Source organism: Akebia trifoliata, chromosome 2 (genome assembly GCF_017979445.1).
Source record: "Akebia trifoliata isolate Shusen 1 chromosome 2, ASM1797944v1, whole genome shotgun sequence".
Classification (NCBI taxonomy): Eukaryota; Viridiplantae; Streptophyta; class Magnoliopsida; order Ranunculales; family Lardizabalaceae; genus Akebia; species Akebia trifoliata.
This window is the reverse complement of record NC_141376.1, coordinates 1,055,507-1,071,664: the sequence shown is the minus strand read 5'-3', so window position 1 is coordinate 1,071,664 and position 16,158 is coordinate 1,055,507. Positions and strand designations below refer to the sequence as shown.

The 16,158-nt window shown below is 36.9% G+C and overlaps 1 protein-coding gene and 1 pseudogene across 1 annotated transcript; both read left to right on the top strand.

Moving 5' to 3' along the window:
* Window positions 1-437: 437 nt before the first annotated feature.
* LOC147408577 (ubiquitin domain-containing protein DSK2b-like) lies at window positions 438-10,499 on the top strand. Its single transcript, XM_086419728.1, has 8 exons — window positions 438-953; window positions 5,755-6,531; window positions 7,434-7,651; window positions 7,735-7,848; window positions 8,163-8,218; window positions 8,801-8,829; window positions 9,846-9,935; window positions 10,043-10,499. The coding sequence occupies exons 1-8, from the start codon at window positions 719-721 to the stop codon at window positions 10,189-10,191; spliced, it is 1,668 nt and encodes a 555-aa protein (XP_086275854.1). The 5' UTR covers window positions 438-718; the 3' UTR covers window positions 10,192-10,499.
* Window positions 10,500-13,009: 2,510 nt separating this feature from the next.
* On the top strand, window positions 13,010-14,083 carry LOC147408576 (zinc finger protein ZAT3 pseudogene; annotated as a pseudogene).
* Window positions 14,084-16,158: the final 2,075 nt, after the last annotated feature.

Below are 16,158 nucleotides of genomic sequence, written 5' to 3'. Positions count from 1 at the left end.
TTCCATTCTTAGTTCAAGACTTGTATAGAACACCAAGTTGCAACCTTTCAACTTCATCTCAATCCCTCCATGATAATTTCTCAAATTCTTCAAAAATCCTACTTTGCTTTTAGGTTCACGAGAAAGAATCTCGACATCAGGTTGAGGCCCTTTAAGTCATTTTCATTAATCTCCCATAGTAGAATGAAGTCAAGGCGTATTAATTTGAGAAGATATGGACTCTCTCAAATTAGCTAAAGAAAAGCCAAAGACCAATGTTTCCCCGCTGAGTACTGATTTTCCGTCTGTACTCGGCTGACGTGGTAAGGGCATGGAATCTAGATCATTTTCTTCGGGATACACAAGGAAAAAGATCTATGGCTATGTAACCCATGCCACGTTAACCGAGTATAATCGAGTGAAAAAAAAATTTGAGTCCGTAATTGGTTAGCCTTCCCCGTTTCCTCCGTGTTAAGGACTTCAGGCATCTCTCCCTCTCAATTACCGAAGAAAACGAACGCATCTCGCATATTATTATCTCACTTAAAAGCGCTCGTCCCCACACCGCCAATTTCTTCCATCTGCCCCAATTTCCCTCTTTTTCATCTCTGCTCCATCGATCATCAATCTTAGGTCTGGTGTTCGTCTCTTCTTCTAGGGTTAGGGTTTCTGTTTGATCTCTCCATCTTTTTCTTCGCATTCTTCTGGAGATCTACCTCCCATCGTGGGGGAGGACGTAATGGGAGCCGATGGCGATCATGGAGATGTGAGCGATTCCGCCATAGCTGGTGATGCAATCACTGTGCACATCCGTTGCTCCAATGGTGCGAAGTTCTCCGTACAGACTAGCCTTGAATCTACTGTTGGAATATTTAAAGTTCTTCTGGCGCAGAATTGCGATGTTCCTACCGAACAACAGCGATTAATTTATAAAGGTCGGATCTTGAAGGACGATCAAACCCTAGAAAGCTACGGTACGTCATCCCAGCTAATATTAATTTCGGATGGTTGATTTACAAGGGTTGGACTTTTTTGTCGGATTTCTGATCCCTGTTTGTGATTTTTGATCTGTGGATTAATCCCAAGTTTTCCTTCGTTCCAGTTGATTTGTGGATGTCAACGCTGATCTTATGATTGAGGTCTATAACAATATTTCCTGCTGGTTTATTAGGGGAAAACTCATGAAAATATCTCTATTTGTATTTCAAGTTTTACTTAGTATAATTGTGATCTGATGAGCATTTTTCACTTATTATTTAGAGCATTATTGTCCATAAAGATGCAGATTGTGGCAGTGAGAGCGGTATGAATACATTGAATTAACATAAAATATAATTGAATGGAGGAAATTGATTCGTTCTAATAGAATCAAAGTTTCGGGAGGCTTTGATGCTGACAATCTATTTTTCTGCACATGCCATAGAGATGGACACATTTGATACTTTCATGCATTGTCTTGAAGTTTAAGAAACACTAAGCTTCACACATTCTAATCTGGCACTTGAACGGTTTATTTTTCATAGTGAGTTATTTTTCTAGAGCACATTAATTCGTTTTTAGTATGCAGTGATATTGTATTACACAGTACTTCAAATCAAAGTTTTCATATGAGATAATATTTATTTGGAAATGAGTTCTGCATGTGCGTTACTTCTGAGCTCAACACGGTGTTCGTAGACAATTTTTTTTTTTATAGAAAATCAAATGTCCTTGTTGGATATCTTGTTTTTAAAGCCCCCCTATTTAGGCCATGCTTGGTAGTTGGTAATTGGTATGTCTTAAAATGCAAAATTTTGCAACTATGATGTTTTATAGTGCTTTGCTTTGCTTTACCAAGGAAACTTTTTTTAATGCAAAAATACAACTTTACTAGACATGAGACCTAGCCACTTACAAATGGACTTATGTATTATTTGTATTCCATCGCATGCAATTTATTGCGCACAGTTGTTAAAACAGTCGATAATGTAATGTAAAACCATCATACTACATAAGTAACTTTCAAAAAAGTTTATTCAGTGGGGGTGGGGGTGGGGGTATCAATGCGACTGGCAGATTTGGAATAGGATCTGTGCAAGGGAAGTAAATATCTAGTACAATCGATTCATTTGCTAACAAGACGATGTGCGCCCTTATGTTCTGCTTAGTTTAACACGTTCAATCATGGCTTAGCCCCCGCAAGGTTGAGCCACATATATTTGGAGATGTTCAATGAATCTTTCTAGAAATCTCATTCCATGATGAGTTCAATGCATGGATTCAAAATTAGCTTTGCGGGTGAAAAAAAAAAAAAACTTAATTATAACATTTGTTACTACACATCCCAATTTGTTAATTTATGTGCAATATTTTTGGTTGGAAAATGGTGGCACAAATTTTCTCAACCACTCACCAATTCTGTTCAGATTTCTGTTCTAATATTTTTATGAAATTTATTCAAAATTAGCTTTGCGGGTGGACAAAAAAAAATTAATTGTAACATTTGTTACCACACATCCCAATTCGTTAATTTATGTGCAATACTTTTGGTTGGAAAATGGTTGCTCAAATTTTCTCAACCACTCACCAATTCTGTTAAGATTTCTGTTTTTAATATTTTTACGGAATTTATTTAATATGTCTGTACAAAATTTACACATTTTCTTGGCTACTCACCAATTTTTCTAATAGAATATCACGACTTTTTACTGGGCTTTTTTGCCACGAAAAAATATGCCATTTTCTTGGTTTTTTGCATAACTTTATGATGATTGACATGCGGGCAAACTTTACAGTGCTGCAACCAAGTGTCCGCAAACAACAAACTCCCATTTTTTTTTTTTTTGTTGCAATTTCGATATTTTACAATGATTTGCAGGTGTACCAAGGAGGCCCTTGATGTTTTTATTTGTTTCTTACACGAGTGTTGTTAACTAAAGGGGTCAATTTGTAAAGTATTATAACACTTTTGAAAACTAGATATGTATTGCACAGATATGCTATTAGTTGCACTTCAGCTAAAATAAAAATGTTTAAATATAATAAGATTTACTCGAAAAGAGCATCAATTTGAGTCATGGGCAGGGGCGGAGCTAGTAAGGAGCTGGTGGGGGCAATTGCTCCCACAGAACTTTGAGACACCCTATATTTTCAACTAATTACATGCCCCATTTGTCCACACTCCCTCACTTCTTTCCCCATTTGCCCCCACACCCTCACCTCCCTCCAATTTTTGTCCCCCCCCCTCTATTCAATTTTTTGTTGATGACATTGCCTCTTGACCGGGCCTTCTCATATACTAATTGGAAATGACCCAAATATCCTTTTCTTTAACTTCTAACCAAAAACCTCTGAATTTCTCCCTAAAACCATTCATCTTCAAGTTCTTCAACTAGACAACTAAACATAGTTTGCCCCCACTACAAGAAAATCTTGGCTCCACCCCTGGTCATGGGTTCTTCGGTGTTTGACAAATATGTCTATAGAAATTTTAGTGTCCTTGTTAGAAAGTCATTTTATGGAATTTGATTTTTTTTTTTTTTTTTTTGTGCATTTGACACACGCTTACACACTTGTGTGTATATGCATACTGGTTGTAGTAGGCATATGGTATTGGTGCGTGTTAACTTGAGTTAAAACTTTTAAATAATTTAGATCTATATGTCAAAGAGTGTCGGCATGTGTTTAACATGTGAATTCAGCACGATGTTTACCAAATAATTTTTTAGAAAATAATTTCCGCTCTAAATATTTTTTATTTTATTTTATGTTCATTTAATAGGTTTGGTGCTTTTTTTGCATGTGTGTTTAATAGTAAAGGGGCCAATTTTGGAAATCATTGCAACAAATATATGAAATTATATATGGTATTAGTTGGTTTCATTCTTGTTAACTAATACCCATAAATACAGCTATGATGATCATCCTGCTCAAAGCTTCTAACAATACTGTAAAAAGGAAGGGAGATAAGTGGTCCGCTGCTCCTGAAATAATATCCTGTAGAAATCCATTAGTCAAAATTGAGCATGATGTAGACAATACATTTATTGATCCAACCCCATTCTCCCAAGCAAATAATTGAATAAACTTCAATTCACATGATCGTGTGCTTTCTCCATATCTCAACATTACAAACCATACTCAGCCTACTCGTTTGTTCACTAGAATTAATGCATTTATTGGCAAGCTATCTTTGCTCACATGCTAATAGGTCTGAAATGTGGCATCAGGCATGTCCCAGCTGGCTTTGGAGAAGGCTCAGGAGAATCTATCCAGACATGCGGCTTATCGCCCTCAAGTTCCTTAATTGATTTCAATATTTCCCCCCATTCTAATAAAATTTAATGCCTACCAAAAAAAAAAAAAAAAAAAATCCTCTTCCTCAAAATGATTTTCAACCCAACCTCTCGAATTGGGGCTCAAGCTATCAAAGCAGAGCCCCTTCAAACATGTTTTGTAAGAGTAGATTTTCTAATAAAGCTTGGAGTAGATGTCCGCCATACTTTTTTCGATTCTTCTGTCCTACTCAAAAACTTTCTCACCGATCTTCAATATGGAAATGTCGTTAACTCTTCTTTAAGGATTTGCGATACAATGGAAATACAAAGCGCTGTTATCTCTTTTCTCAACTTTTGACTTTTGTATCCAACTAATCTCCTCCAACTTAGCATGTTTATGATCTTCCATCTTGAGATTAATCCCCATCCTCTTATTTCCTTTTATTCCACTGACAGAACCATGCCCTCTTCCTCAATCTTTTAGAGATTTTTTTTCTAAAATAAATTTTAGCTTAAAAAATTCACTCTCTCAAATACTTCCTTATTCTACTTTTTAATCTATGCCTTTAGGGCCTTTAGTTTATTCTTAAACATTACTTTAGCCCTGCTGTTAAATAATAAATGAACCTCGCCTCTCCAACTACCGATGCTATCTTCCTCAAACCCAAAACTTTTATAAATGAATTTTTCTTTAAAACCTAAAAATCTATAAATAATTTTTCATGTTTATACTGTTAAATTAATAAAGATTTCTTCTTCTTCTTCAAAATTTTGAGTTTATGCATTCTTACATAGTTGTTAAATATGCAAATATAATAAATTGCGATGAATTTGGAAATAGAAGTTTATAAAAATATTTTTCTAGGGTGGTTGTTATAATTTCATGTTTTTCCTATTTTCTTTCCATTCTCTCTCTTTCTCTCTAAATTTATTTTTGAGTTGTCTCTGCATATGTGATGTGTGATTCACATACATTGCACATTACTGGTTACGCGTTTTGACAACATTGGTACAGATTAATCTTTTTCTCTTTTTGTTCTTCATTTGCCTGTAGAGTTGTCCAGTCTCCATCCTGGTTGACCTGCACCCTTTCTAGATTTGTTATTTATTGTTTTGATAATGGGATTATTGGCATCTATTGTTCTAGTCATAACAGTACAATTATTTGTGCCTCGATGGTATGGAAAGACCTTGTATACTGGATGAAGACTCCAAGCATTCATTCTTATTCATAGTTATCCTAAATTAAAATAAAAGGGAATAAATTAATAATAGGGTTCTGTTTTGGATGTCGTGCATTTTATGCTTCTGTACTTGTGCATCCATCTATGGAAACATGCATTCATACTAATAGTTCTGCATATGAATTGCATGAGTGTGAATTGGGAATTTGTGTCTCTTCTTGATAAGTAATTCATGTCTTCTTATAATCTACCTAGCTTAAGAAACTAGTGAAATCAGAGGAGTTTCACCCACAGCAGTCAGCAGCTGACCTTCCTTTTCTTTTATTTGTTGATAGGTTTGCAGGCAGATCACACAGTTCACATGGTTCGTGGTTTACCAGCTGCACCTACCAACAATGCTGGTGCAGCCAATGTTGGAGGTACAAACACCAGTCCAGGTGTCACGAGGAGTGTTGCTTCCAATGAAGGTGGGGGCTTTGTGGGAGGTGGTGGTCTTGGAGCTTCCCTATTTCCTGGACTTGGTGTCAATGGTCTTGGTGGCAGTGGAGTTCCTGGTTTGTTTGGAGATGGATTTCCAGAGTTTGAACAGGTCCAACAACAGCTAACTCAGAACCCAAACATGATGAGGGAAATAATGAACATGCCTGTCATTCAGAACCTAATGAATAATCCTGATCTAATGCGTAACATGATTATGGGCAATCCTCAAATGCGCGAGATCATTGATCGGAATCCTGACCTCGCTCATATACTTAATGATCCCAGTACTCTCAGACAGACGTTAGAAGCAGCAAGAAACCCTGAGCTAATGCGTGAGATGATGCGGAACACTGACAGGGCAATGAGTAATATTGAATCTTCTCCCGAAGGATTCAACATGCTCAGGCGCATGTATGAAACTGTTCAGGAGCCATTTCTGAATGCAACAACAATGGGTGGAGATGGTGGAAATGATTTGGGTTCAAACCCATTTGCTGCCCTTTTGGGGAACCAAGGTGGGGGCCAGACCAGAGATCGATCAACTAACCCTTCGACAGCCAATTCTGAAACAACTTCTGGGTCGCCAGCACCAAATACTAATCCTCTACCCAACCCATGGAACAGTGGTATTGGTAAGATATCATTCTTTATCAGCAGATTGTCCGTTTTTGGTGGATTATTGTTGTATGTGTAAATTGAATGGGGAGTCTGTTAAGCATCCCCCCTTCTTTATCAACAGATTTTTGTGTTCTGATGTGAGCTTCTGTGCCTTGTTCTTTTTTTATTTATTTTCTCTTTTTTGTTGATAAATTTATTTGTATTTTTTGAATGACAGGTAATTGTACAAGATAAAATCTTAATTAGGGGAGCTAATACTTTTTTTTTATTAGTAGGGGAGCTAATACTAGAAAGAGAGGAAACGGATTTCCCTCCGGTGGGAGGGGATGCCTATTACCCTATTAATCTCTAGCCGTCCATATTTTGCCTAGTGAATCCTGAATATCATTAAAGTCACATGACTTATCAAAAAAAAAAAAAAAAGTCACATGGTATTTGACTTTTGAAAATACCAACTGAAATGATGTTCAAAAGAGGGAGGAGTTTCATAATGAATAGGGAACTCTAGCCGTATACTTTTTGGGCAGTGGATCCAGAATTTGATAAGATGTTAGGAGTCACTTCATGAAATATACATCTGAGTCAGTGAGGCGAACATGTCACTTAACACTCTTTCCATACCCTCCTAATCTTCAACAATGACCAACCGTAGTGATGCAAAAAAACACAATTACCTAAAGAGATTAATCTATTGTTTTTTGCCTTAGTAAAGTCTTTATTCCTGATTAGACCAAAACACTACTTGAGCGTCTTATCGCATTTGTACCCTAAACTATTCTGAAGTCTTTGTTAATTCCTAGAAATGGCATTCATCAAAATAAAATAAAACCCTAGAAACAGCTCCATGAAGTGGAACTTTATGTGTTCGTATTTGTTTTTTAAAGAACTTTTTTTATTATTAAAAATTTGAGTGCAGCTGCAGGAGATGCGCAGACAAACACCACAACAAGGTCAACTTCAACTGGCGATGCAAGGGGGCCTGGTATTGGTGGTTTAGGGGGGCTTGGAGTCCCAGAGATGGGACGAATGTTTGGTGGCATGCAGGATCCCTCTACGTTGAATCAGTTCATGCAAAATCCGGCTGTGTCACAGATGATGCAAAGTCTCCTCTCGAACCCTCAGTACATGAACCAGGCAATATATGTTATACTAATGGGTGTTCTCTCTTTAAGAATGGAACTTTTTCTCATCTTGTAATATCATTTCTTGCTTGGTAGATTCTTGGTCTCAATCCCCAACTGCGTAGCATGCTTGATTCCAATTCCCAATTAAGAGAAATGATGCAGAACCCAGAGTTTCTTCGCCAGTTGACTTCTCCTGAGACAATGCAGGTAGCATTACTTTAAGAGAGCAGTGTGCAATTATTTTTAATGAGCAATGATGCGGTGGCTTGCAAGAAGTCGTGTTAAATTGTTTCAGTTTGAAACACCATTGATCTTTCTGTTATAGTATTTGAGCCTCGTCAAAATAATAGACTCTTATCAGGTGAACAGTGTTCACAAAGTTCAGTTATCATGGTTGTGAGATTGGTTGGTTTTTGAGCGAGTTGGATATTATGTTTTGTTTTCATTATTATGGTGACTTGCAACTTACTAGATGCTTTCACTTCTGTGTACATTGATTTTTCTTTTTATCATATCTGCAGCAAATTTTGACTTTACAGCAATCACTTCTATCCCTTGGTCGGCGACAATCTACCCAGTAAGTCCTAACATGTCTCTTACTTTTTGATCTACTAGTTAATTATCATTTTTTCATTGATAAATATAATTTTATTAAATAAGAAAACGAAAAGGGGGTTCGAGGGGACCAACCCAAGAAAACAAAGAAAAAGGTAGATAAAACCCCCCTTAAACAAAGCTAACCCATCGACAAGTTTTAGACCCTTTCCCATCTTACATATGGTCGTGGCCGATTGCAGTCGGCCTTCCTCCGTTCTTTCAAGGATTTTGTGTTTAGATATGATTCTTTTTGTGATGCGTAGTTTCTTCTTTATGTTTTTGTTAGTGCTTTGCTTTTTTTGTTTTTGTTTTTCTGCTTGGGGGCTACCTCAGCCTCCTTTCTTGTATTCTCCTTTCATTATCATAATTTTTACACTTACAAAAAAAATGTTTGTTTGTATTTTCCGTCACTTTTTTTTCTACTGTCAAAAATGTGATTATAGTCCTTTGTTTGTCACTCGTGGCTTAAATATCCTTTAGTCAAATTTATTGCATTTACCAGTTATCATGATTGACTCTTGTTGCCATGGCTAGCTTATGGTGTGATGATGTTCTCTTGCAGGGAACCGGCTCAGACTGATGGTGGAGCAGGTATTTAAGTTGATTTTCATATTCAAATTTATTTTGTGTTCACTGTTTGCTTTCTTATTTTGGAATTAATGGATTCTGCCATTGTTTCGAATTGGGAAGGCCCAGATGCATTATCCATGTGTGGCCTTACGAAGATATTTGACAAAGGGCCAAACTACACAAAATTGGAGCTATGACATTTGAACGGACAGATTGACAACAATTTAAGAAAAGAATTAATGGGATTTTATGATACTCAAACTTATGTTCTGTGAATAACTGGTGTATGCATGAATCAATCCAGACAATCCATGTATGCATTGATCTCACGTAGGGGATCCTCCACAAAAAAATTGTCCTGGTATATTTATTTCATTGCTTTTAAACTGTCAATATGAATATGACTAACCCATCAGAGAAATGAGTTCCATTTACCATGTGGTTAGGACCAAGCGATCTGGTTTATTTTTGGGTGCTATATAGTTCTTTTTAGTCAGTGTCACTTTGTAACAATTTATAACTAAAAAGAGAATGAGGTTGAGAAGAAGACATGCCTAAACATAAGAACTTTGCATAAGAAAACCATCGAACTCCTTAAAGATCTTGTACTAAAAAAACCACTCAAATTTATGATGCTAATTAGAAACTCTTGGAAATTTGTATTATTAATTTCATTTCAGAGATACCCCAACACAGCTAAGAGGGTCAATGACCATAAATTTCTTTCTCTGCGAGTAAAGGTGACAATTTACCAACTCTGGATCGTAGAGGACACGATTTGGGAAACACCAAAGAATGTAGAGTAGGGGTAGGAAATACGTTCAAACTTCCCATACAAAAATGAATGTAGCATATAATTAACAGATTCACCACTCTTCTTACATAACAAGCAAAAGTCAACTGTGGTAATACCCCTTAAATGTGCAATACATGGAAGGTGGAGTTCTCCATTCCTGTTTTTTCCCCTTCTGTTTATTTCTTGTCTTTCCCCTTGCTGAGGTTCTTGTAATGCCTGTTAATGCTCTTATCAATTTCAGGAGCACTGAACAATATGGGGTTGGAGTCGTTGATGAACTTGTTCGGTGGACTCGGGGCTGGCAGTCCAACTGTTCCAAACACATCCAATGGTTACTATTCTCCCATTTGCTTTTCCATAAATACCCATACTTCATTCTTAGCTCAACTCAGACGTCAATATTGTGCGCTAATGGTTTCTTTTTCTTCGTTTTTGTAGTGCCACCTGAACAACTTTATGCAACTCAGCTTTCACAGCTTCAAGAAATGGGTTTCTTTGATACCCAAGAGAATATCCGTGCTCTGAGTGCCACTGCGGGGAATGTCCATGCAGCCGTGGAACGACTCTTGGGCAACCCTGGTCAGTGAGATTCCGTTTTTTCCCCCCCCCCCCCAAGTATACATCTTATATTTCTATATTTAGTCTGCTGCACATATGGGCCTGTAAGATTAGTCAGTTTGGGCCAATGTCTTAAGACAGCAAGAAAAGTGGGAATGTTCGGATTCCATTTGGAGATAAATAAGTATACACTGTGGTATTAAGAGCTGCAGGCTTGTTTATATTGGCTATGAATTATGGAACCATTTTGTACATACAAACTTCTAAGGTTGGTCTCGTGCATTGATCAGCAGATTTATTAGTACTTGCGTGTTTATGGCAATGCTTTCATTTTTTACCTTTTTAGTTTTCTGGAAAATGGTTCTCGTAGGCATCTTCTGTGATGTATGTAGAAGTTATGAGGTTGAATTATTATAACGAGAAGGAATTCTAGATAGACGGTTTTCCAGAGTGTTTATCAGAAACTTTATCTTTACCTTCCAAAGAAAAAAGAGTTCACCAGAAACTGCGTAGGATTTTCAGAATTGTGTGAGAGTTTAGTTTGTGGTCAGATGGCCTAAAATTTTGAACAGTTGAACCCGACGACGACTTGGAGTTGCAGTTTTTCCTTGTTGGCGTAACTGGTTTTGGTCCATCAGAAATGTATCAGTTTAATGAAAGAGCTCCGTGGGTTGAATGGTTAGAATTTATCCTAGTAGCATGAGCTTTGAAACGGTTCGGTTCAGCCTTTTGATAATACCTTGGTCTGTCCTTGTGGTCAATGTGTCTAAGAGAAGAAGTCTGTCGAACTGCCAACTTAGCTAAGTGGTAAGACATGTGGAGTGTTGTTCTCACCTCATAGGTTCAAATCCCTTTAACAAAATTTCATTTGGTAACCAATAACCCCTACCCCAATAATAATAAAAAAAAGAAAAAAAAAAACCCGTATTACCCATGTTTAGGGAATCCCGCATCTATTTACAGAGGGGAGTTTACAATAATAGAGTATGTGACCCCCCGACTTATCAATTTTACTTTGTCTGTCCAGCTTGTATGCATCAATAATATCAACTTGCTTCTTGGATGACTATATCACTGCTTGATCAAGTTGTTATTTGGACTACGAGAAGAAAAGGCTGCCGTACCAGTGACACAGATGTACGGATGATTCCGATCTTGGAATCTGTTTTCATAGGGCTAGTAGACTTGGTACTCCAAATCCTCAGACATTAATACCCTTAGGTTTAAGACATTATATGGTCCTTAATATTTACGATTTCGTTAGGAGTCGAAGAGATTACCTAGCCTCTCTACTAGAACCAGACCACATGCTAGTGGTTGGCTGTATTCTAATCTTTAATTATTAAGCCCCTCTTTGATAGCATATCATGATTTCTAGGATTATCAATGGCCATCTCTCTTGTTTGTAGCATGTCATGATCTCTAGGGTTATCAATGACTATCCGTATAATCAGAATCAATAGGATGGTTCTGAGTCATTTTTTATTGGAATCAAATGGAGTTGGGGCTCTTGGAACCTGATCCATCGATAGGAATTGATAAAAATTAATAACTAAAATCAGTTTAAGAGAGATTCTTTTATAGTTCCAGTTCTTATTCCGAAATTAACGGTTCCAATTCTGGATTCTATTTGTGCATTGATTGTTATCTTTGGTTGGAATTAGCAATTGTGCAGTTGAATTGGAGAAGAGAGCCATCCATCTTTCATTAGAGGAAGGTCAAACATCTATGAAAATTCACATTTTTGTTTTCTATGTTACTATTCTCATTAGTTAAATCAAATAAGGTTGAGGTGGTCTTAAATATGGACTGAAATTTGGTAGATCTCATTCCAGATCTAACCTAGCCCATTATCGTGCATAAACGTGTCTTTCACTCTGCTAAAGAAATCGACAAATTTGGTCGAGGGGGGTCGTTCTTATTTTCCTAACTTACTGGAATGTGTAATAAAAATAGAGTCCGATTAGCCTTATTAAGTAAGGATTTCACCATCACTAAGGGCCCTTGGGCTAAACTTGTGGCAACCAAAAACATGATAAAAAATGTTGAATTTCAATTCGGTAGTCCTCCATTTTTAAAATCTTGGATCAAGTTAAAAAAAAAAATATTTTTTTTTCCTTTTGATTTGAGTCTTTTTGAAACAACCTTAAAAGGCTAAAAGGCTGTGGTGTGAGGTGGTAATTCATTTGAACAAAATGACGCTTAGTAAGGCTCAAATCTTTACTTAGTTTGGTAGGAAAATGTTTCTCTTAGAAATTCTCTTTGTTTCTTTCTATTTGACTCGTACAGACATCTGCTCTCCATGAATTAAGTAATTAAGTTACAACTGCCACGTTTCATATTGCAAAATTGAGCATGTGATCTAAATCTTATGAGTACACGTCTCCTCATCACCAGCAGAAACAGCTGAGTGTAAGTTGTCAAGAGGGTATATTTGACATTCCACTCCACTCGATCAGCTACGTTTAATTTAAAATTTGAAAAGATAACCTTGAATTTAACCGTTAATTTCCCGCCTTTGATTCCATAGCACAGTTTGTTACTATACCTTTATGCTTCCCGCATCATCTACCGTTGGATTAAAAAAATGACCAAATTGTCCACTCATTGATACACATCGTGTGGTTAGGATTGTTCAATCAGCATAAATTTGGGACTATGGCCATATAAGGGGAACTATTGATGGTTTAATTTATCTCGAAAATATCACGATAGTTTGGTTTCAAGATAAAGATTCATAACTGAAAATAACTGCCAAATTCAAAGTTTCCTGACAGAGTAACCGCTCCGAAACTACACAAGAGGCCTAATTGGCATTGTTAAGCTTTTTTTTTTCTTCTTCTTGTTTGCCAATACCCCTAATTGATGAACACTAGCACAGAATCTCCTAGTTCGTCTTCTAAGCAAGAGATCTTTGAAGGGTTTAGGCCTCAGATCACAGGAGAGATTAGTGTGGGAGGATCCCATGAAAACCACAGGAAGAAAAGATCGAAACTTAATAGAATTGGGGAATCGAAGCATTCGAATGACTTCTTGAAGCCAAAAAATTCTGGAAAGAAACCGGGACCTAATGCGCCAAAGATAACTCGCCCATGTAGCGAGTGTGGTAAGAAATTTTGGTCATGGAAGGCCTTATTTGGGCATATGCGGTGCCACCCGGAGCGTCAATGGCGCGGGATAAACCCCCCTGCACAATTTCAACGAAACCCCAGACAAGGACATGAAGAAATATTCACCGAGGAGGATCACGAGGCTGCGGCGAGTTTAATAATGCTAGCTAATGGTTTAAGCCCACCGGATACACCATATTTTACAATTGACCGAGGCATGTTGGGTTCTAGTGACTACATCGCGGAGTCATCTTGGGCAGCGGAAAATGTGGATGGAATTGGTCCATCAGAATTGAATTATCGATTTGAATGTTCGAGTTGTAAGAAGGTGTTCGGGTCACGCCAGGCGTTAGGGGGGCATAGGGCGAGTCACAAGAATATTAAGGGTTGTTTTGCAATTACAAAGAATGATGATGGCCACAATGGAGGTGAGGAGGAGGATCATATGGATATGGTTTTAGGGCACAGATGCAACATATGTTTGAGGGTTTTCTCTAGTGGTCAAGCACTTGGAGGGCATATGAGGTGTCATTGGGAGAAAGGGGAGGAACCATCACAACAAGTGTTGAACCCTTCCACAAGAAAGGAGGGTTGTGTATTGGATTTGAACTTGCCCCCCTCTACAGAAACTGATGGGGACTCTTCTACTTCATCTTCAAGCCTTGCTTTGGATCTAAGGTTGGGGATATAACATGTTAGTATGTCTAGTAACAATTCTATCTATGATGGCTTTATATGGTGTGTTTGTTACAAATTTTGTTTCAAAAAATTGGGAAACATTTTTGTAACTCTTATTAGATATATACTTATTTTTCTTCATTCATTAGCAATAACTAATTGATTAGCTGAGGTTGGTGGATCGGTTTTTTCATTAGAGACTAGTGAAAATAATCGGAAAGTGCCAACTCGCTAAGTTGGTTAAAGTTTGTTTGTGTGTTATACAATGACTTGTTCAAAACTTGTTTTCATCGACTAATTACTATACCATGAGTACAAGAGGATTGAGATGATATTTTTCTTTTTCATTGTGATGTTTTGTGGTCTGTAAGACAAGAGCTACCAAAAAAAAAAAAAAATTGGGTGTTACATAGGACCCGGCCATGTCAGATTTGGGGTGTGCCTTTAAGTGATTATGCGAGGCCTCAAAATGCCAGCCTGCTGGGTCAGGAAGAATGAAAGATCATCTCTGTCGAAGGCACTCCGACTTGCAAGTGTTCGAGCTTATCTATGGGATGGGTCAGATTGACCTACAAATTTCTTGACCTATAATAAATATATGTTATCGAACCAGGCCGAGTTTCCTGACATACCCAACGCCGAAGTTGGAGACCAACCTAAATATTAATTGGGCTTAGCCTGCCCAACCCAATAATTATATAGGCCTAGTAATGATGTCTAAATCGATTCATTTAGGGCCTAAGCCCAGCCCATTGACAGTCCTTGCTAGGAGGTGCCATTGGGGCCGGATTTTGGCCCCGCATTCCTATTGACCCACCTGTATTATTGAAGCCATGCGACGAAGATGTGGTGGATATTTTTGTTAAGTCGGGATGTACTGCAATACAAGTGGAGTCGTAGACCGATAGGAATGTGGGGGTCTCCAAAATGCATTCTAATGCATTTTCTATATTTAGCACAAATTTTCTATGTATGTTTCCTCTATGTGGACATCTTCAAGTAGTCCGTGTCGTTGCCTCCCATACATGATCATGATGAGGTTTTAAAAAATGAGATTGGCTAGACAAACTTCGTAAGATTTCATGGTACCATATTGATTGCCATGCCAATACCAACTGATGCAGAGATCATAACATAAGGGTACATAGTGGCCGTGGAGTGGATTGATCTAAAGAAAGGGTAAACTTGTACCATAATTCCGTGACCATAACTTAAGATGCTACTATTAAGTATTATTTTGAGAATTAACTAATCAATTGGAAGATTGATCATTGCCTTGCATCAACAACTCTCTAGATTTCATGGTTAAAAGAAGAAAAAAAAAACTTTTTTGGTCTAGATCCAATGTTTTGAAAATGGACAACAAATTCTCAAATTAAAATTAAAATTCAATGGTAAAAAATGATTCATTTTTAAAATTTTGTGCTCTACATTCCTATGGCATCCTCTGATCATGTTTTTGGATGTCACGGGGATCAAGAACACAAAAATTTAAGAACTTTCCAAAAGAAAAAAAAAGTTATCTTTTACGATTAGGTCCCAAAAAATGAGTTTTATACTCCTTGCTAAATCTTAAGAAAGCAACTCAAATAAAAATCGAACTTGCTTGATAACATTATGAATGGTAGATGCCTTAATTAATATATATATACAAAACTGAGCAAGGCACACGAGTTGCCGACTCATACATGCAATAAGTGGCTTTCAAACACACCCTAAAATGCCCTCTTCTTCAATCATGAGAGATTTTTACCCTTACTAAAAAAATCAATCTAGGATTTCACAATCTCATAAAATCTAACAAGGGTAGTTTTGTATATATATATATATATATATATATTATATATATATATAATATATATATATATATATATATATTATATATATATATATATCAAAACAAATTTTCTTTAATCTTTGACAATAAAAATAAATAAAAAATCATTGATTGCTAATTGACATGAAGGGGCATGTCATCAACTTAAAAAGCAAAGGGGAGCACTCAAATATTAGCTAAAACATTCCTGAATACTAAATAGAGGAGCCTATTTAAATCACTCAATTTTTTTTTGAAACCCTTTCCTTATTAGTATAAAAAGATTTTGAGCCTTACTTAGAATTGTTTTGCTCAAATAGATCGTTACATCAGAAATCCAACATCACAACACTCCAAGTTTCATAAAAAAATTCTAATAATAAAAATAAAAA